The 23,088-nt window shown below is 45.8% G+C and overlaps 1 protein-coding gene across 1 annotated transcript in view; it reads right to left on the reverse strand.

Moving 5' to 3' along the window:
• Positions 1 to 278: 278 nt before the first annotated feature.
• The window catches only part of CDKL4 (cyclin dependent kinase like 4), a 44,030-nt gene continuing 21,220 nt past the window's right edge, over positions 279 to 23,088 (reverse strand). The window contains exons 4-9 of the mRNA XM_075535800.1: positions 22,174 to 22,264; positions 13,316 to 13,513; positions 11,420 to 11,502; positions 10,156 to 10,212; positions 2,642 to 2,773; positions 279 to 380 (exon numbers count right to left, since the gene is read on the reverse strand). Of these exons, the coding sequence (XP_075391915.1) occupies positions 279 to 380; positions 2,642 to 2,773; positions 10,156 to 10,212; positions 11,420 to 11,502; positions 13,316 to 13,513; positions 22,174 to 22,264 (663 nt within the window). The remainder of the gene's footprint in view (positions 381 to 2,641; positions 2,774 to 10,155; positions 10,213 to 11,419; positions 11,503 to 13,315; positions 13,514 to 22,173; positions 22,265 to 23,088) is intronic.

The raw sequence follows: 23,088 nt of genomic DNA on the forward strand, positions 1-23,088 counted from the left end.
CAATTCTTGAATGAAGTTGCCTGAGGAGGGTCTGGCGGAATTGAAACCGTCCCCTCCACGTGTGCCGCTGAAGCCAGCATTTGAAGAACATGTTCGGAAAGACAGACTTGGCATGTACACAGGGGACGGAATCGGCAAGGATCAGAGCAGAAACAGTTCTAGAAGGCATCTTAATTTGCATATGGCTCATTTGCATTGGAAACACCGAGAATCCCTACCACCCCCTTGTACAAAAATGTGTCCATACTAAATGACTTCCCACTTGAAAGAACATTTTCCTAAATGTTTGGAAGATGATCAAATTTTAACGGGAGGACTTGTTTTCTTCCATCAGGTGTGGGGGAGAGGTGGCTTCCTGGTATGAGAGGCAACAGTTGATTCTGATAGTAGGACAAGACAAAAATCAGAAAGTAAGTAGAAAACAATTCCCATTATACAGTTAAGTTAAAGGTATCACAACACAAAACATCAATCATGATCTATGTGTGGTACAAAGACATCAACTTAAAAATTATGCAGGCTTACACTTCAAAAAATTGTGATCTTCTGATATGAATTTAAGTTCAATTACGCTCATGGATCGACTGATCTATTTCAACACATGCACTTCTGAATAGCTCATCAGTTTTTAAAATGATAAATGCCTGCCAGCCCTTAAACAATTCCAGGAGTCTAAATTCTATCCATCTCAAATTTCTAATAATAGCTAAGCTATTGACAGAACAGCAAAGATTTAAAAATCTGTTGTCAGTCAACTTCAAACAATATTTCACTTCAAGAAAACTGTTAGTCATCCACCAGAGATCTAGAAGTGGGAAATCTAGGTAGACATTCAAACGCTGAATGTCAAGACCAGTTTTGTAACTGTTTGGTGTATTTGTTGATGTGGAGGGATGTTGGAGTGAGATGCATCATCAGAAAGGAAGGCAGAACCTGACAGGCATCCTGGCTTTGCCTGGGTCTTGCTCTCTGGAACCTCACCTGGAGGAGAGAGATCTTAGGCATGGTCACCCGTGGGTCCTATGCCTTTACTTAGAAGGTAGGTAGGCTGCATCCTGCTGAGTCCAGAGAACCTGAGATAATTTTTATAGCATGCTGCCTTTTGGGTTTCTTTCCCTCTGCTGTGTCGTGGTCTTTGGGAAAAAGCCTGGTGTGAAGCTACTGATTTGTATTCAGCTGGGCTCCAGGGTATTAAAGAAGGGGGTGGGGACATTGTGTGTGGCCTGGGCCAGTGTGCTGAGAGATCCCCAAGTGGAGGATGAATTGGGGAGTGAACAGGAGGGGGAGGGTCACGGGGCACTCTCATGAAGACTCACCCTCTAGGACCAAAGCGTCTCCTGGGAGTTCTACCTTCCAAGGCCCAAAGTGGGGGATGCTTTGAGATGCTTTTTAAGGGACGGGTGCTGCACACACGAGCCACACCTAAGGCTTTCATTGTCCAAGCAAGCTGCACTGGGCTTGACTTGAAAACACGTAACAGGATTGACAGTAAAAGGTACCGTGGCTTATATGACATGTCATAAGACTTTGGATACCTACAGACCATGACTATATAGAGATAATTTTAATATTTCATCCTGTTGCTCTTTTCCAACAACTTCTAATAAGAGGTTAAGAGATGACGCTCTTCCTTTTGTAGATATGCCAATGGGGCGGGGGGGGGGTGGCAGGGCAGAAAAAAACAAAACGTAGAGAAAAGGTGGAAGCTTAAGATACTGTCAAATGCGACAACTGTCAGTTTCTGGTAAATTGCCAACAAACAATGTTCATCCACTTGTTTGGTCCTTTCAATAACCGTTAGTGAGTGTCTTTGAGGTGCCAGACATTGTTTGCGGCGCTGGGAGACGGTGGGGGGGGGGGCGGAATAAAGAACCAAGAAATCTACTTTCATGAGGCTTGTGTTTTAACTCCAAAGTTGTAGGAAACTAAGTGAAGGGCCCCAAACTCAAAACCAAACTCACGGCCACTGTGTACGTGCTGACGCACAGCAACCCTGTCCGGCCGAGCAGAACTGCCCCTGTGGCTTTCCAAGGCTGTGGGTCTCGGCGGCCGTACAAAGCCCCGTCTTTGACCTTGCAGCTGGCAGCCCCCACTGCAGCCGCGTTGCTTGTCATGATCTTTACCGCGTTCCTCGGTAGCTCTGGCACATTTGAGAATAGGATTGGTTCTCACTTGTCTGGGTTTCATCCCTTTACATCCCAGGCAAGGCAGACTTAGGTGGCAACCACTGGATGAATAGATGGAAGAGCCCCACTTCCTTTAGTACATAACCCGAGGCTACAAGAAGACCCAGGGGTGTCACCAGGACACGGGAACTCTCGGGTTGGCTGCATCAGGATGGGTTTGGGCGATGCACTCTAGTGGGCAGTACATTCAATTCCAGTTCAGTGGACCAAAGAGTGGTGCAGTGATTTAGTTCAAGTGCAGTTAGAAGAAGATTTAGCAACAACCTGATTATGTTCATAATTCTTTTGTTTTATTACATCAAACACAAATATGTCGTAAGATACACATCTTACTGAAAACAACTAAACCAGGACAATGAAAAGGTCTGGGGCCCAGCTCACGCCTCCTGGAAAGGGCGAGCCGGGCGGGGGTGGGTGGAGGGCTTTTCTGCCCTTTAATGTTGGAGCAGAAGTACCTGGCGCCTTCTGTTCCTTCCCTCACCGCGGGCTTTTCTTTTCAGTTGGTCCTCTTGAAAAGAATCAAAGTAGGGGCTCTCCAGGAGTTGGGCACAGGTCAATCTGTCATCTGGATTCATCTTCAGACACTCCTGTGGAAGAAGAGCAAAGGGCAGGGGATATTAAGAGCGAGGCCGTTTTTGCGGCTGTGCCCAAACACTCTAACAAAGAATTGAGTCGTGCCAGCCTGAGCTTAGGACAGTTTTGTTTGTGTGTCATTAAGCAGGGAGAACTTACTGATGGCTTGAATTGCTCTTCTTCTGCCATTACCCAGTCATTTGAGAGGCGAACTCATGTGCATTCAATGCCTCTGACATCTCGCCAGGATTGGTCAAAGCTAATAGCTTTTGACAGTCTTCCAAGTAGGATTTTTGAATGAGCAGCATCAGAATAACCGGGGAACTTAGCATCAAAGCAAATGCGTGGGGTTCTACTTGAGATCTCCTAGAACAGAAACTGCAGGGTGGGGCCCAGCAAGCCCTCCAAGGGACTGTGATGCCTTCGCAAGTTTCAGGACCCCCAGAAATGCTCAGAGAAGGGACTGTTAGCCTCAGCAATTAGAAATATCTTAAAACACTGCTATTCAAATATATTGTTGTAAAGCAACACTAGCAGCGATCTTGCTTGCTGAAACCTAGGAGGATTGAGGTACTTGTTGATGAACATCTAGCCACCTTCACTACGGGACTCAATAAATATCGTGGTGCATTCATGAGGATTTTGTTCTTCTTGACATTGTTAGGACTCAAGGTCAAGAAGAACAAAATCCTCACGACTGCACCAACAGACAAGGTCACGATAAGCAGAGAAAAGCTTGAAGTTGTCTGACATTTCATCTTGCTTGGATCTACGACCAGTGGGCTTGGAAGCAGCATTCAAGAAACCAAATGGTGTGCTGCACTGGGCAAATCTGCTACACATGACTTCTTTAAGGAGCTCAAGAGGAGATGTCACTTTGAAGACTAAGGAACTCCTGATCTAAGCCATTATATTTTTCTTTTCTTTTTTAAGAAATCACTTTAAAAAATAAAAAGAAATCACTTTATTGGGGCTGTTATAGCTCTTATCACAATCCATACATACATACACCTTTGCACATATATTGCCATCATCATTTTTCAAAACATTTTCTTTCTACTTGAGCCCTTAGTATCAGCCCATTTTCCTCCCTCCCCTGCCATGATATCTTCCAATCGTCTCACAGGCATGTGAAAAGTGGACTATGAATAAGGGAGATGGCAGACGGATATTAAAAGCAGTGTGGACAGCCAAAGAACCAGCAGAGCTGTCCTGGAAGGATTGCAGCCAGAATCCTTCCTAGAGGTGAGGCTGCTGAGACTTCATCTCGTGTGTTCTGGCCATGTTCTTAAGGGTGGCCAGTCTCTGGAGAAGAACATTATGATTGGCAAAGCAGAGCCAGTGAAAAAGAGGAAGACCTGCAATGAGACTGATTGACCTGGTGGTTGCCAAAATGGGTTCCAACAATGATTGGGGGGATGGCTCGGGCCTGGGCAGTGTTTCGTTTTAGTGCACGTGGGGTCATTGGGGGCATAGCAAGCTTGATGACATCCAACAACCGTAGCAGCAGCAGCAGCAGCTGGAAAGAGCAAACGGCGACATTTAGATGCCATGATAATTGCTTTATTTAAGGTTTTGGAGTTCATAGAACAATCTTTACTACAATTTCTAATAGTCTACCATCACCTTCTTAGTGACCCGATCAAATTGATAAAGTGATAGGATGATAATAACTACAGGACCAATGAGAAATAATATTGATCATATTCATTGTCTCACTTTATGTCTAACGGAGAAAACCGAAAAGGCCCATCATATACTGGCCTTTGCAGGGCACCTCTGTCCTGGACCGCCACTTGCCCGGCAGTTTGTCCTACTGTGGGGGCTTGTGTGATACTGCAGTGCTGGAAGCTAGGTCACCGGTGTTTCAAACACCAGCAAGGTCACCCAAAGTGAATAGGTTTCTGCAGAGCTTAGACTAAGAACCGACGAAGAAGCAATAGACTGTTGGCTTCTGAGGAATTAGTCACTGAAAACCCTCTGGCTCACTTTGAAACGTGGTCAGAGACTGAAAACCTCATGAACAGAGCAGAGTAAGATACAGCATCAGAAGATGAGCTCCTGAGGTCGGATGGCACCTAAAATACGACTGAGGACGAGCTTCCTTCTCAGAGTCGAGGTGACCAACATGATGCGGATGGAGTGCGTAAGGCCTTCAGGATTTTCATTTGCTGATGGTGCACGACTCAAAATGAAAGGAAACAAATGAACTGGAACACGCTAAGACCAGGTTGGATACATTGAGTACGAATGAGAGAAGAACTGATGATCTGTGGAAGGCTATCAAGACGTTGTTCATGAGGACAGCAAAAGGTTATTTAAAAGCCAGGAAAGAAAGAGAAGATCGAAGTGGATGTCAGAAGAAACTCTGAAACTGGCTCTTATTCATAGAGTAGCTGAGGCAAATGGAAAACATGATCCAATCAAAGAGCTGAACAGAACATTTCAAAGGGCAGCTTGATCAAACAAAGTGAAATAATATGATGAAATTTATAAAGAACTAGAGCTAGAAAGCCAAAACGGAAGAACACACTCAGGATATTTTAAACTGAAAGAAGTGTAGAAAAAAATTCAAGCCCCAATATAAAAAGATTCTAGCAAAATCTTGAACAATGCAGGAAGCAGCCAAAAACTATGGAAAGAATAGACAGTCTCTGTACCAAAAAGAAGTGGTTGACATGCCACCATTTCAAGAGGCAGCACATGAGAAGGAACCAGCGACACTGAAGCAAGAAAAGAAAGAATTAGCCAAAAACAAGGCTCCAGGAAATGAGAGCATACCAGCGGAAAGCTTTCAACCCACTGATGCAGCACTGGAAGCACTCACTCACCTATGCCAGAAAATATGGAAGGCAGCCACCTAGCCACCTGGAAGCGATCTCTATTTGTAGTCATTGCAAAGAAAGATGACCCAACAGAATGCTCAAACTGTAGAACACTATCATGAATGTCACATGCAAGTAAAATTTTGCTGAGGATCATATAACAATGTTTATAGCATTATAGTGACAGGGAACAACCAGAAATTCAGGCTGGATTCAGAAGTGTATGTGGAGCAAGGGATATCACTATTTATGTCAGATGGATCTTGGCTCAAAACAGAGAATATCAAAGATGTTTGCTTGTGCTTTATTGACTATGTCAAGGCATTTGATTGCGTGGATCATGACAAACTATGGAGAGCCTTGAGAAGAATGGGAATCCCAGAACACTTCATTGTGCTCCTGTGGAACCTGTGCACGAATCAAGAGGCAGTTGTGTGAACAGAACAAGGGAACACTGCATGGTTAGAATCAGAAATGATGTCTGTCAGGGTCGTGTCCTCTCACCATACTTATTCAATCTGCATGCTAAGGAAATAATCGGAGAAGCTGGCTTACATGAAGAAAAATGCAGCATCGGGATTGGAGGAAGGCTCATTAACAACCTTTAATATGAAGATGCACAGCTTTGCTTGTTCAAAGTGCGGACTTGAAACATTTGCTGGTGAAGATCAAGAATTCAGCCTTCCGTATGGATTCGGACACAATATAAAGAAACCCCCAAATCCTCACAACTGGACCAGTCATGAGAAATGGAGAAAAGATTTTGTCTCACTTGGGTCCACAACCAATGTCCATAGAAGCAGCAGTCAAGAGATCAAATGACAAGTTTCCCTGGGGAAATCTGCTGCACAAGACTCTTTAGAGTATTGAAAAGCAAGGATGTTTCTTTGAGGACTGAGGTGTATCTTCTCCATGCCATGGTATTTTCAAATACCTCATATGCATGGGAAAGTCAGACACGAAATAAAGGCAGACTGAAGAAGAACTGATGCATTTGAATCATGGTGCTGGTGAACAATATTGAAAAGACCTCGAATTGCCAAAAGAACAAACAAATCCGTATTGGAATCAGTGCAGCTTATTGGAGCATGAAAAGTGCTCCCAGGAGCACCTGGCATAAGAATGTCCCGTAGCAGCAAGGGTGAAAAGCTTGGTCTCACTTACTTTGGACATGTTATCAGGAGACCCCAGTCTCTGGAGACGGCCAGCATGCTTGGTAAAGCAGAGGGGCTGCAAAAACCAGGAAGGCCCTCAACAAGCTGGATTGACATAGCAGCTGTAGTTCGCAGGCGCGAACACAACTGACAGCACAGGAGCAAGCGGTGTCTGTTCTGAACATAGGGTGGCACCGAAGAACCGCCGCGGCCCAGGGCACTGCCATTAGCTGACCACCTATCGGCCATGAGCTAGCCATGTTACTTCTCTGTGGTTAAAGATGTCCCTCTCCAACTAATAAAAGAGAGACTTCGTTTATCTAACAGGAGATAGGGTAGAGCCCACGGGAAGGCAGCATCTTTGACCCACTTAAGAATTAGGTCCCAATTCAATACTTATAGGTCTAAATTAAAGTTGAGAAATAAATATAGCTTCATCCCAACTCTTGGCCTCTTCACTTCTGTAGATGAGGACAGGGAGTTTGTCCTGTACCTTGGAAAGGACCTTCAAAGTGCTGAGGAAGACAGGCCAGTGCAGGGTAAAGGGAGCCTGAGGGCACAGAAGAGATGGGCTCTGAGTCCCAGTGAGGATTCCAAGAGAAGCAATCCAGCACCCTGGAGAGCACCCGGGAGGGAGCAGCACCGGCAAATGTTGGTCCACAAAGGTGGGCCCCATCTTCTGGATCAGATTGCTTTTACACTTGATCTTAGCCAAAAGGCCGAGAAGTGATATCAGATTGCTTTTAAATTGGGCTGCTTAGTATTAATCTGAGAATCTGCTTAAGGCTAAAGATCCCAAGGTCCAACTAATGGCTATTTTGCCTCTGTAGATTGTAGGTTTGACAGATTAGATACGGGAATTTTAAAGACGTTTCCAAGTCACTATGCAGAGGAACCATGTTTGGAAATGACTGCTACCGATACAGCTTAACTGATTGTTAAAGGCAGATCTCCTCACATGATCCTGAAGATCCTAAAGAGCATTCAGCGTCCACAGTGGGTCAAGCAGGACTAGCAGGACTTCCGGCAAGATGGCGCCTAGGTAAGCAGCTTGCACTGAGAGCTCTGTGACGATCAGTAAATCCACCAATTAGGAAACTGAGTGGGGCATTCAGGAAAGGGAAGGGGGACCAGACCTCAACCTTCTGTGCCAAGCCTTGAGGGCAACATACCAGCATGAAACAGTGAACTAACAGAGGTCTGCCCAGACCACACGGGAGCAAACAGAGAGAGAGGGGGGGGGGCGAGGGAGAGAGAGAGAAAGAGAGAGAGAGAGAGGAAGAAAACTGCATCATGGCCCAACAAGCTTCAAGGATGACATTCCTGCTTGGAGAAGCCAATGCAGAGAGGACTGTAGGGTCAGCCTCACGAGACACAAGGTCCCTTTACTGACCCACAGCGCTACTGGGGGTAGCACCAGAGACACCATGCAGGAATTGTGCCCGGCTGACCCCCCCCCCCCCACCCAACACACACACCAGGGCATAACATGAAGGATGCTCAACAGAGCAGCAAGGGAAGCAAAGCAACAATATCCTCAAGGAATCCTGAGAATAGACTTTGGACTCGGGCAAGTGGCCAGGGCATCAGCCCCGATCAGAAAAACATTCATAAGGGTCAGCAGACAGACCTGGAACTATTCATAGGCCCTTCCTTCCTCCTTCCTTCCTTCCTTCTTTCCTTCCTTTCTTCCTTCCCTGCTTTCTTCTTCTTCTTCCTCCTCCTCCTCCTTCTTCTTCTTCCCCTCTCTCTCTCATCTATATAAGACAGGCAGGATAAGCAACCCTGAGGAGAAAACAATGGGACCGATGGTTCTGGGAGAACAGGGGAGAGGGGGAGGTGGGGGAAAGGGAGGGAGCCATCAAACTCAGGGACAAGGGAACAACAAGAGATCTAAAATCAACGGTGAGGAGGGCACAGAATGCCTGGTGGGGTTGGGTTAAGTGCAATGTAGCCAAGAGGAATTACAGAGAGCTGAATGAAGGTCAAACCATGATAGTGGGAGAGGAGGAAAGTAAAAGGAAATAGAGGAAAGAACTAGGAGGCAAAGGTCATTTATAGAGGTATAAACGTATATTTATAGGCTAAGTATTAAAGTAGCAGACAGACATTGGGCCTCCACTCAAGTTCTCCTGCAATGCAAGAATACTTTGTTCTAATAACCTGGCATTCTGTGATGCTCACCTTCCCGACATAATCACTGATGACAAAGTGGGTGCAAAAGCTAATGTGGTGAAGAAAGCTGATGGTCCTGAACTATTAGAAGATATAGTATCTGGAGTCTTAAAGGCTTGAAGTTAAACAAGTGGCCATCTAGCAGGGAAGTAACAAAGCCCACATGGAAGAAGCACATCAACCCTTGTGACCACAAGATGTCGATGGGATCAGGTATCAGGCATCAGAAGACCCAAAACAAACCATTTTGATGTGGACAAGGGAGGTCAGAATGGAGACCCAAAGCACACCTGTAGACCATTGGACATCCCCTCACAGAAGGTCACAGGTAGGGACAAGCCAGCCAGGGTGCAGTGTAGCACTGAAGAAACACAACATTCCTCTAGTTCTTTAATGCTTCCTCCCCACCACTATCATGATCCCAGTTCTACCTCACAAATCTGGCTAGACCAGAGCATGCATACTGGTACAGATAAGAGCTCTTGACACACACAATTCAGGACAGATAAACTTGTCAGGACCAATAATGAGAACAGTGGTACCATGAGGGTAGAGGAAAGGTGGGGAGAGAAGAGGGAGAAAGGTGGAACCAATTGCAATGATCAAGCACAACCTCCCCTCACCCCCCAGGGGGACAAGTAATATGGGTGAAAATAATGTGGGAGGCAGCAGACTGTAAAATGTGAACATAAAAACCATTTATAAATTATCAAGGGTTCACGAGGGTGGGGGATTGAGGGAGGGAGGGGAAAACAGAGGAACTGATGATACCAAGGGCTCAAGCAGAAAGAACATGTTTTGAAATGATGATGGTAACATATGTACAAATATGCTTGATACAATTGATGTATGGATTGTTACAAGAGCTGTAACAATTAAATGATTTGTTTTTAAAAATTTACTTAAAAGAAACAAGAATGCTTAGCACTGGTGGTCACAGCTCAGTTCCTTATGCTTATTCCAATTTATCCTCTTGATCATCATTCTTGGGTCTAAGCTGGGGTTTGGTCCAGTGTTTGTAGGACTCTGAGCTTTCCTAGTCTTCTAATAATTTTAATGTAGGCATTGAAAAATGTTACTTTTTAGATCCACTGGGGCTCCTTTAAATGTAGTGGTTTTACAATTTCTTATTTCCAAAGATGACTCGACCTTGGTAGTATTTGTCCATTCCCCACCTCTCCTAGTCACTGCTACAAGCAGTACACTTGACGCCCAGTCATGTTCAGACAGATTCTGAAGTACCTTCATGAAATTCAAAGCCACGAGATGAGCACCTAAGAACTTTTCCTCGAGAGTTTCCTGGAATACAGGGTAAAGAATTTCAATGTTACATCGCAGAAATGCAGTGTATACTTTGAATTTACCAGCAATTAAGACCACTCTTGAAAAAGAGACCCTCGATAGGTTAGATAAGTCCTTGTAAACTTTTTAAAATCACGTTTTTAGATATAATAGTATGCTTTACTACAAAGGCATGAAACACATAAATTTGGCATTATTTTGAAAATGTCCAATATCTTGCGATTGGCGCTGAGTACAAGTGGATCTCAATGTATTTCTCTGACCTGTCACAACGGTCCTATAATATCCACTCATTGCCTACTGATGACACAGCACCGATGGAGCTACGTTGTACTACACACGCATGAGTACAGAGGCAGCAGAATGATACAACACACAATTCACAAAAGTGTAAAAGAAAGGAAAAGAGACAGGATGAGTAAGTGGGAGGAAGACGCTCCAAGGACAATCGTGATTTTCTACTTTCCTAACCATGCAGTGAGCACTGTGTCTGCGGCGTTCTATTCTTAAATTAAACACATGCTGTGGAAATGGTCCTTTGCAACTTAACCTTTAACCTGATATTCTTTCAAAATATATTCTATGAAAAACAAAATATTCGATATTAAAAAGAACAGTTTAAAACCCATCACATTGTTCTACATCCTAGATTCAAAATGAATACGGTCTTTGGAGCTAGCTGGGGCCTTTGGGACCTCAGGTTGGTCACAAACCCAAACCTGGGCTTGAGGCTCACAGTGAAGGGGCACGTGATTTGGGCATTTACTGGTAACCGTAAGAGAGCTTTGTGACATGGCAGAAGCAGGCCATGAGCTGTGAGCATGTCCTGCCAAAAACATCCTATGCTAAGCATTCCTCACTGTCATGCTGAGTACCCTCTGTGGCCATGGCAGTGAACTGTCAACCCCTTCCCCCCCCCCCCACAGGTAGAGTGGCAAGGGAGGGGCTCACTGGTGTCAGAATCGGGGTGGAAAAGGAGTAGAAGGTGGAGCCCTGTCTGACCACTGCCTTGTGGCCATCATTCTTTGGGGGAGGAGACAGAGCTGGCCACAAGCCTCTTGCAGTTTCCTCATACAGTTTCTCTGACCTGCATCAGTGTGTCATAAGGGAAATCCAGGTCAAAGCCGCAAAGATTAAAAAGCAAACGACTACCCCTTTAATGAAAGTCACAATACCGTATCCCCAAATCGAGAGAGCCGTTTACCATGTCTTCTGGTTCAGGAATACTGATGCCGTGGAAAAACTGATTGCTTTTAAAGATCGACTGATGCCGTGGGATGAGTTTCCCTGTAAAGCACAAACCACGTAACTCACGAGAAAGCCAGGCATAATACAGCGTTTAAACAGTGGACCTCTAGGGTGCAGGGGTGAAACAGGGAGCTGTGTGTCCTCATAGACTTGGCAGCGAGGGATCGCTGGAAGCCTGCCTTCTCAGGCAAGGTCAGTTCCCCGCACGGCCCTTGGTACCACCTGTAGTTTGGTCCGCATCGTCCTACTGTCAAAAGGTGAGGTGAGAAATGGCCTAAGGGCTTTATCCACACAATTCCATTTAGTTTGATAACAACCTCACAACAATAACAGACGCAGCTTTTCAATCTCCACTGCCCGCCTGGGAAAACCGAGGCTCGACGGGGACTCAAGGGGTTTGCTAGCTTGTCTGTGGTTATTCAACGACAGGGTTCAGGATTCACACTCGGGTCTGCTGAACTCCTGGTACATTTCCTCAACCCTTCTTTTGGGAAATCAGTCAAGCAAACAATACGTGCTAAAGATGTGGTCCTTCGGGAAACTCTACCTCAAAGTTCATGTTACAAAATTCTCCAAAAGATGTCGGAGCTCAAAGGGGGAAAATAAAGATATTGGAGCGCCACAGAACTGAGCTGGGCGCCAGTCACTCTCTGGGCCGACAGCCGTGCGGACAGGGAGTGAGCGGGAAGGAAGGAATGAAGACTCACCTTAGGGTTTAGAGGCACGGCTCTCTTGGCACCCACGCTGCCAGCCTGACCTACTGAAAGCTTTTGGAGATGACACAGTGACTGCAATGGTGGACTCAGCACAAGGGTGACGCAGGAGCGGGAGCTGTTTCGCTTGTTGTGTGTAGGATCACTAGCCACCTACTCCCTAACACCCTCACACCCACCACCACCATCACCTTTGGGTTACATTCCCTTCCAGCCAGGTGGAGGTAGACAACCAGTGGAAGATGAAAGTCATGCAAGAGAGCCCGGAACTCCCATTCCTACATGCATGTCACTCAGGAAGCCTCCTGAGCCTCAGTTTCCCCATGGGGTAAGCAGGCACAATCAAGAGTGCTTTACTACCCTTATCCGACTTCCCGTCAGACCTGGAGGAGGTGTGCATGGAAGGCATTCGTAAACTCTTAGGTTCCTCGGCAGGGAGAAGTGCCTCTAGGACTCAAGCTCAGGCAGCATCCTGAGCAGGGAGGACAGCGAACTAAGCTTTAGGGCTGGGCTGTGAAACAATGACCGCCCCAATCTGTGTCCCTCTGGCCCAGGACCGCAGAATGTTTGCCACCTTTTTAAGTGGCTAAAGGAAGATCACAAGGATATTTTGTCATGTACGGAAATTATCCAACATTCAAATGTCAAGAGTCCATAAAGTTTTATTGGCGCCCAGCCACACCCGTCTGCTGAAGGACTTTTCTCTGGGTGTTTGGGTACAGTCACAGCGGAGTTGAGAAGGTGTGGCCACAAAACTTAAGATAGTTGCCATCTGGCCCTTCACAGAATAAATAAATTTTAAAAATTATCCCTCCCCTGCAGTAAAGAGGGGCAATCTGTCTTCCTTTACGGAGGACAGAAATGACATTGGATCAACTAGCTCTTAAATCTGACAAATACCCGTATCCTATCCAAACCCAATGTAGAAAGACAATGTAGTTTATTCCATGGCCAATGCGGTTTATTTGACAAGCCACCTGAAATCTCTCCCACAGAAGAGGTATGGCTCTACAGACTGAGAAGGACCCAGAACGACCTAGCACCTTGGAGAAGCAAGGAAGCTCTTGCTTTGCATTCCAATCACATATTATTACTATCATAATGTAGCAGCTCCGCCAGGCGTCAAGCGTGATTCATACCTAGTGTGCGGATGATCAAATAAAGCTGGTCCACGTCTGATTTTCCAGGCCAGAGGGGCTGGCCGGTGAGGAGCTCTGCGAAAACGCAACCAATCGCCCACACGTCGACCGCAGAACCGTACTGGGTGTCGCCTACCAGAAGTTCAGGAGCTCGGTACCATCTCGTGGCGACATAATCAGTGTAGGCATCTCCTGGAACTGCAAGTGCATCAGATCTGGTGAGCCACATTCTCCCAGCCCTGCCGGCCAAGGGCAGCCCAGCACGCAGTCAGGCAGCCTGCAAGAATCGCCGCAGCCGTGACGCTTCCCTCTCAGCCTTACTGAGAGAGTGAACTTTCAAACGCATTGACTAGATAACGTCTATCTTAATCACCAATAGCTGAAGGATAAGACTGTGTGAATATCTGTAACGTAAACGCAAGTCTAAACCAGCTATTGCTCAAGTCCGCATTATTAACAAGGTGCTAATCAACTGCACTACACTAATTCCCTACCCAAATTTGTTCCTGAGGATTCATTAGGACAGAGCCCTCAGTTTGACTCCTTCTGGTCCATCGTCAGCCGCATTTAATTGAGACAACCACCTGAGAGCACAAGCAGCAGTCAGAAAGGTCCACATCTCCCCTTGCTCCCCGCCATCCTTCGGTGACCAGGATTGTAACCAGTCCCATCCACACACCTCCTGCCCCCACTCTCCCATGGCATATCCCTCTCGCCCAGTGCCCCATCGGAGCTGCCTCCTCACGGATGCACCCGCCCGTCTGCAGGTGTGTGACGTCGGCAGAGTGTGCACTGGGGGATGAAGGGCCTGTCTCTAGTCAGCCACCCTGTCCCACAGCTGTCCTTGGAGCCCCTCACAGTTCCTTCTGGGAACAAGCACGTTGGGTTTTGCCGTCTCCTGCTGGGCACGAGGATCCCCGGGTCAGTGTCCTGACTGCAGACATCATCTAGCTCGGCGGGAACTCCATCCAGGACCAGGTGTCCCACCTCTTAATTCTTTCCCTGCTTTCTATTTTCTTCTTTTTTATTTTGCTTCTCTTCTTTATCTTTTTCTTAGTAGTTAAAAAATTATGATATTCTCTGCCTGTCTTCAGTTTTGTTTATTATCTTTCTCTTTTTATTTGCTTTCTTTTTCATTACTAAGTTCTCTTTTTCTGGCAGTTGTTTACTTGTTTTCCCCATGCTTGCATTTATTTTAATTTTTTTATTAAAATTTTTTTCTTCTTTTTTTTAATATTAAAAAATTTTTTCTTTAGTTGTTACTGATTGTTCTTGTTCTCTTAATCTTTTTTTTTTTACTTTGTCAGGAAATGGAAACAGTGTCCACAAAGATCGGTCATTCCTGTACTTCCTGCAGTCCCACCCACTGGGCCAGGGTCACTACCCGCTCCTCTGATCAAGGATAGACAGCAACCAACACCAGTCAAGCCCACCCTCAACTGTGCCACAGGAAAGCAAACCGAGACCTGTGCGCACACTGCCACGGTCTACAGGGCCATCAGAAGACAATCACCAAGACAAAAAGAACAAGCTCCCAGTGTCTGGGAGACAACAGACGATTTCAGTGTGCATAAGAAAGGAGAGTGAAAATATTTATGACCAAAAAAGAGAAGGAAATGAGAGTGGCTCAAGGAAGTGACGAAAACACAGAGTACAAAACCTTCCGGCATTAGAAATGGCATTGGAAGTACTTGCTAAAAGGAAAGGAAAAAGGAAATCAAAAGAGAATTATTTTGCATAAAAAAGACCAGTCTTGGGGGAGTGGGGAGCGGGGAGGGAGGAGAAAATGAGGAGCTGATGCCAGGGGCTCAGGTGGAGAGTGGGTGTTTTCAGAATGATGATGGCAACATATGTACAAATGTGCTGGGCACAAATGATGTATGTACGGATTGTAAAAAGAGTTGTATGAGCCCCTAATAAAATGATTTAAATGAAAAAAAAGATCAGTCTTACTGGTCGGATATAAATTGGTATAATCCTCCAGTGCTCTGACCCTTCATCACCCTTCAGGTCTGGAAAAAACTCCCCCTTGGCTTTTCAGTCAAATGACAGGACTTATCAGGGGACTACTCTTACCGGTGAGGTATACAGACCTCTCAGTTTTCAACCATGTGAGGCCCACAGAACAGCATTTATCCAAGGGCTGAGTGAGTAAATGTGTGTGTGTGTGTGTGTGTGTGTGTGTGTGTGTGTGTGTGTGTGAGAGAGAGAGAGAGAGAGAGAGAGAGAGAGAGAGAGAGAGAGAGATAGAAAGACAGAGAAAATTATTGAAGAGTTATTGGTAGGAAGCTACCCCAATACCCCTAATATTATGAAAAGCAAAAAGATACTCATAAAAGAATCTGAACAAACCCCACACAAGATAGACCACCAAAGAAAATCATGGCATATCATAATAAAAATTTTCAAAACCAAAGACTGAGGAAAGAACTCTGATAATTTTTTTTTGGAAAAAGTTACCTATAAAGAGGAAGCAATAAGACTATCCTTTGATTTCTTGGCAGAAACCAGGCAGTCAAGAAGGCAATAATAGTATGCTATGTTATAAAACTGTGAAAGAAAAAAAATGATCAAGGATTATAAACCCAGCAAAATTTTCCCTCAAATATAACAACAAAATTAGAATATATGCAGATTTTTAAAAATAAGGAATTTGCAAAAACAAACCCAGCCTTACAAGAAATACTAAAGGGAGTCCTTCTGACAGAGACCAAATGAAGGCAAACAACCTGAGATGAAGACACTGTTGCCCAGGCACAAGTAGACGCGTGCTTTCATGCCCGAATGTTCTGGCAAGGTAACTCGTGTCTGCATTGAGGTCAGTTTGTGCAGTCTGTAGCCTGAAAGCAACATCGGTCTTCATAGGAGCTGGCTGCTTGGGATACTTTGGCTTGAAATTGCTGGTTAGCAAAGTGTTAACATACATGTTAATCCAGATGTAGATGTGTCCAAAGAGAGCTGAGATGTATCCAAAGTAAAATAAATTTACCAAACTGAAAATGAGGATCATGATATAAATTCATAAACGAAGACATTTATTTACTAAGGAAAAAGAGAGACAACATTATGAAGTTACAGAACTTCCAAGTGGAGAGAAAGTTCACTAGACTTCAAGATAGAAGAGACTGTTTTAAACTTGATTTTGTCATTATAAATAGCATCAGTGTGAAAATATGCACACGGCAGGTTTGTCTGTATTCAGGATTACTTCTTTAAATGGTTTTCTATGAATGGAATTACAAGATTTAGAGGTATATGCATAGTATATATATTAACTTAATTATAAAAGTAACTAATATTTTTATTGAAAAATCTAGAAAATATAAAAAAGCATAAAGAAAAAATAAAAACCCCATGCAACTCAGAGAGAAGCCACATTTCACCCAAGGCTTTGGTGTGTTTTCTTTCCTCCCAGTCTCCTATTAATTTCACTTACATAATTTGGATCTAGCTATATATGCAGTTTTATAAACTTTATAAACCTAGCCATACATTGTGAGCCTGAACATTTTTTTGCAGTTAAGTTTCCTCAAAGTATACATTTTTCATGTATGGTATTAAATTGGATCTATTCTTTAATCATTTCCTTATTTCTGACCACTTATGTTCTTTCTAATTCTTCTCCAGTAATGAACTGGAGTTTGGCAGTACAATGAATTATTTTTTAAATTAAAAGATCATTTTATTGGGGATTCTATAACTCTTGTTTCAATCCATACATCGCTTGCATCAGGCGAATTTGTACATATGTTGTCTTCGTTCTTTTCTCGACATTTACTGTCTGCTGAATCCTTGGGATCAGCTCCTCTCCCCCCACTCGATGCGTTACTTAATACGGGTCTTCTACTTGTAAATCTTTGTTACTCACACCGAACCACCTTAACCCTGATGGCTCTGGGTAAGAAGGTGGAGGAGGAGCCTGAGCTGATGATTTGCCCCAGCTCTGAACACTTGTTAATGTTAGTTGTGAATGCCATCCAGCTGCGTATAAAATGAGCCATCTCTGAAGCAGAAGAGAGGGTTCTCACTTCAGCAAGAGTCAAGAATGGCGCTCGTCTGCTGGACTCCGAGCTCCCTGCACGTTGAACCTCCTTGAGTCAAGGGACAGTTCTGACATCAGAGGCAGTGGCAGAGGAGCAGCAGCAACAGAACCAGGACTCAGGGCACGAGACAGAGCTGTGGACGTCCAGGCTACAAGGTAAGTAAAGCTGAGTGCTTCGGGGCAGGAGGCTGGCTTGTGGAGTGGGGTGCCTCTGAGCACTTAATTGGGAAACTGGGTCTGCTGACCCATGGAGTTGGAGCTGAAAGCCTTTGGGTTGAGGCTTATGGCAGAGTGGCATGACCTTTGGGTATTTCTTGACCGCTGTCAAAACCTGGTAATCCTGCCCAAGGTGGGCAGCACAAGCTTGCAGAGACTTGGCTGACTGAATAATTGTATTCTGAGCATGTCTCACTTGAGCTGTAACCTGTTAACTTCTGCAGTAAACCCCATATTCGTGAGCATCGTCCGTGAGTTCTGTGTGGCCAACCCAGGAGCAGAAGTAGAGTGAATAGAGTTGGAAGGGTTGGAGAGTGGCAGAAAGTCTGACCTCTGCCTTGTGTCGGTCGACCTCGGGAGGAGGAAGAGGTCAGGTGTGTCCTCCAGGCTGTTTTTTTCAGGTAGCGCCAGGAGTGGAATTTATTGCAATGGCTCCAGGTCTGTTGAAATTATGAGACTTTGTAAGGGAAAGAATGTAGGGTATGGTAGTTCTTAGATGGTGACTTTGATTATTGTTGCCTGTAATGGCTAAAAGGAAAATAAGAAATGATACGTGAGAGCTAAGGGGAGAAAAGCTGCTTCCAGAGTGGCCTGAGGCAAAAGCCTGGCTGGTTAAGCAACGCATGATTAACAAACGAGGACCGGAGGACGGCTGCGGCACGTCTCCCTACGTTTCTCCGGAGGGTCTGAGAATGGGGGCTGGGGGGGCGGGCGGGGAACAATGGCACCACTAGACAGTTCTCCACATCACCTGAAATCATTTTTTCCTCGCTAGGAACAGGGATGGATGCACCTGGAGTGCCAGAGCAGCAGTGAGCCCTCAATAGAGATTATAACTCTCACCTGAGCCTGAAGGGCAGCATTCTCAAGGGCCTGGTAGAATGGCTCATACACCCGCCACCGCCACCCCAATTTGCAGAATTGGGGTTGACTGTGAATAGTGTTGCATTGCCTCATGGACAGACAGCCCACTGGTCTTGTACCTATGAAACCCCACCGAATGCGAATGGGAATGGACTGGTGGGGGGCGGGGGAGGGCGGGCAAGCACTTGCTAGACTGGTTTTGCTACCAACAATCTGGACTCCTGCAGCAGCTGAACCCGATGTCCTTCCACAAGATGGAAAAGGTTAGGGAAAACATAGATGGCAAATGGAAGGAAGGAGAAATAACAGCGGAAGATTAATGGCTTATGCAAGGGGAAAATATATTATGCTTATTCCTTGAGGGAGACTCGCCCATCTCTCGGTTAAAAGGGGCAGGAAGAGTGAAGTTGAGACTACTTTGGAAGAATCTGACCAGATCAGATGAACCTTTGTCTCCTCAGAATACGGTTTACATTAAAATGATTCAGAGAGAGAGAGAGAGAGAGAGAGAGAGAGAGGTGTGTGTGTGTGTGTTTGTTTGTTTTCTGCAGGTTTGAAAAGGACTCTGGCCAGAAAAGCCAGGAGTTGGCCTGCCGTGTAGCGAATTATTGAATATGGTCTTTCCAGCCCATGAGTCTTTGCTACTCACTTGAAACAACCCTTGCCCGATGGTTCTGGGTAGGAAGGTGGGAGAAGCTACTGATCGGTTTGTGATTCACCTGTGAGTGACTGTCTATTGGGTTCATTGTGCTTGTTGCCCTGCTGGGTTCAAAGTGAGCTCTCTCAGAAGCAGTGGGGGGGATTCTTAGTATTAGCAGGAGAAGGAGTAGGAGGAGAACACATCTCTTTGGACCCCAAGATCCCTGCAAAAGGAATTTCCTTGATGTAGGTGACTCTGACAGCCCAGGAGAGGCAGAACCAGAAGACAGACAGTGGACGTCCGGACTGCAGAGAACTGCTTTAGGACAGGAGGCTGGCTTGTGGAATGCGGTGCCCAGGACACTTCACTGGGAAGCTTGGTTTGCTGACCCACAAAGCTAGAGCGGAGGGCCCTTGGGCTGAGGCTTATGGCAGAGTGGCACGCCCTTTGAGTATCCACTGGCAGCTTTAAAGAGCTTTGTAACATTGCCTAAGAGGGCAGATGGCAGGCTGAGGGGCAGCACGAGGTCTGCCTGTGGGAACGACAGAGACTGTCCTGACTGAGCAACGGGATCCTAAGCAATTCTGAATTGTAACCTGCGGACTTTCCTAATGAATGTGAGCATTCTCTGTGGGCTCTTTGTGGCCATGGCAATGGATTCTCGAGTCCAGTCACCAGAGCAGAGTGAACAGGGTTAGAAGAGGCATGTGGAAGGTGGAGGTATGTCTGATCTCCGCCTTGTGGCAATCGGCCAGGGACCCAGAGGCGGTCACATGCGGCCCCCACACCATTTCCTCATTACTCTCCGGTGAACATTAAGGATGATTAGTATCACTTGGTATTAAAGAGGTAAAGAAAGGGTGCTTTTAAGAGATACTAAAATTTTGCAAACTGCCTTCCTAAAGATTGATCCCAAACCGTGTTCCCACCAATGACAGTCTTGTGAGTTTTGTGTGGTTATTGCTTAAACCCTCTTTGCCAACTTTGAGTGACAAGTAGAATTGACGTGCGTGTCTTTGATATGCATTAGGAGGACAATTATTTCCTGTTCATTAGCTGCGGCTCCTCTGAATTGTCTGTTAACATCTTGCCCTTATTCCTACGCAGAAGCTTAGTGGTTTTCTTAGCAATTTGCATAAACTCTTCCATATAAAATGACTAATTATCCATGAAAATATTCTCTTGATTACTTGCTATGAAATTTTATCATCTCTGTCTGTTACCTCTTATTTGCTCACCCAAAATGCATTTTAGAAAAGCTCGTTTTGTGGTTCAGTCTATTGAGCCAATCAATGGCTTTACTTGTGAGCCGCGTTTGCCTGTCTTGTTATAAACGACCTACTGTGACCCCAGCAATAATCCAAACCAGTATTTTTAATGGAAAGAACTGGGGCCAGTGTCTGAGCTCACATCTTGCTGCAGTTTTAGCCACACCTGACAATGGCAGTGTGTTCCTCTGCGGCTAGGTGTAGTCCATTTCCACCGAGAGCATCCCGAGGTGACAGAGCCTATAGGGGTATCTCAGCTGTAATCTACACGGAAGGGAGCTCTTGTTCCACCCCACCACCCCCAGGGAGGAAAGATCCGGTGAGCTAGGCCTATGAAGATGCTCAAGTCTTTCTCCCAAGGAGACTGAGTGGGGTCCAATCACCAAGCTTGGTGGGTTAGCAGACAAGCGTTCACTTGGCGCGTCGTGGGGCTCCTTTCACTACGGCTGTTTGTTACAATCATGGCAACATATGATTGGAATGAACCAAGGATTCGCCACTGAGTGCCTTTTGGAAGGGTTCAGGCAGATAACTCAAATTGTGAACTCAGATCCTCATTCAGAGAAGAATGACTGTTTACTACAGGAAGATGCAGCCAGAATCCATACTCCTGGGAATGGTTGATCCATTTGTAATTTTATAAGCACTGTCACTTTAAAAGGGCTTACCAGCACATGAAGACCCACTCGCCCAGGAATATTTATGAGGTAATTTTTATAGGGAATGTTCCTTTTGTGTTCTTAATCTTTGTGATAGTAGGTATCCGTAGGCTTTTCTATATATTTTCATGACCACACTGGGTATTTTTGCAGTACAAAATAGATTTCCAGGAAAACAAATGTATGATACTCCTCTTATAGGAAGTACTGGATGACTGCTGACTGCTTCTTGATCTGTCTTCCAGTAAGAAGGCTTTCTCTCTAATTCTTGGACAGTCAAGGACCATACTGTATACAGAGGTTAGCTCTCTACGCCCCCCCATCCCCCGATCATAAACTTTTTCCAATGGCACCGATCACTGCGCTCTCCCTTTGGGGGCCACCTAACATTTCATGCTAGGGTGAAAGAGCACAAAAGTCCCTGCCAAGGCGTAGGTGAGGGCTCAGAGCAGACAGCTTCCGCTTTCTCTGCTGGAGCAGCCCGTGGGGTTTCACCTCCATTTTCCTGTTAGCAGCCGAACGCTTCACCCAGTGCGACACCAGGGCTGCTTTCCTACTGCAGATGTGCGCTGTCTGCTCGACCATCTGTCACTGCCTGCATGTCTCTCTCCAGCCCCTAGTGAAGGGAGCGATTATCAGTAAGATCTTCGACCACAAGGAAGTGACGTGACATCTCAAAGTCTCTCGGTTTGGGGCTTTGCTCGGTTCTTCCAAAGGCACAGTCATGCCACCTGTGCTGGGGTTACATTGGGACACTGATTACAGACACACCTGTACTGCAATGTGTTCGCATACTTGTGTTTCCTGATGGAAAGGTCTAGATTAGGGGAGAAATGATGTGCTGGTCCCCCTTCCGCCTTTGCTCCTCCCTCCCTGGGATGTGATGTCCCCTCTTTTTTGTACTGTCTCTGGATCCTCCATTGTCACTTTCCCCCTCCAGTCTGATCGCCCCGTGATGCTTTCCAACCTCTCCCCGGCATGGTCCCCTTCCTCCAGGGAGCTCTGGAGCGTTGGTATTTTATGGCCAGTGATCTGTATTGTTCTCTGCTACTGCTACTTCAGAGGAGAAGTGCATGAAGGCCAGCAATGCGTCTGCGAGTGGAAATTCCAGCGGCACCCTTCCGTCCACATCTGAATTGGACAGAGTTAAAGGAAAAAGCGCTACTTACCCAGGATTCGCGCGAACCCGAAGTCACAGATCTTGGTGATCCCTTGCTTTGTTATCAGGATGTTTTCAGGTTTTACATCTCTGTGCATGTACTGCAAGATAATTTTAATTGTTTCTGGGGATGAGCAAACACAGGATAATGCTTAGTGAACACCAGCTACTAATTTTAAATAATGGATAAGCAGTCTGTGGGATAAATTGACCAATATAGGTGTCCTTCAGTTTTCTGAAAAGAAAGTGGGTTGGCACTGCAGCACTTACCAATCCCGTTATACACCACAGGAAGACATCAAAATGTTGCTGGACGAGCGAGGACATTACCACTATAACGATCGGACACGAAAACGTTGTTGTTATTAAAAAAGGGAATATCGTACGATTCTTTCTTCCTTGTGCTTTTTTTTTAAACCCTAAAGGAGACTAGACCCATTGCTGCCTCTTTTAAAAAGAACGGATATCGCGCAAGGGCTGCAGTTCAGGTGGGATCCAGAGTGCAGAGTTGAGAAGCTAGAGAAAGATTCGAATGACCAAAAGTAAAACTCGCCGTCAGAGCAATCAGGATGTGACGTCCAAATCGGGACCCTTTCAAGTGGGAAAAGGGCGTCTTCATGGCGACCATGGTGCACCAGGCATAGACCAGGAGCGCTAAGTAACCGGGAATGGAGTTTCCCTACTCCAGAGGCGGCAAAGCCCGCAGGTTTCCTAATGAGGAGCTCACCTGCAAGGGTGAAAAATCAGCTTTCCTGAGATGGCCACGTAGCAAGGCGCTGTGGGGGTCCCTCCAGAGGGCTTACCTCCCTCCAAGAGGCTCCTGTTAGCTCCTATGCAGATCACACATAATGTGCTGGAACCTTGCAGCCCAGGAGTTCCAGGCAGGCCCGGAGAGGCCGCAGGCCCTGGGGGCAGCAGGCTATGA

Source organism: Tenrec ecaudatus, chromosome 17 (assembly GCF_050624435.1).
Source record: "Tenrec ecaudatus isolate mTenEca1 chromosome 17, mTenEca1.hap1, whole genome shotgun sequence".
Lineage (NCBI taxonomy): Eukaryota > Metazoa > Chordata > Mammalia > Afrosoricida > Tenrecidae > Tenrec > Tenrec ecaudatus.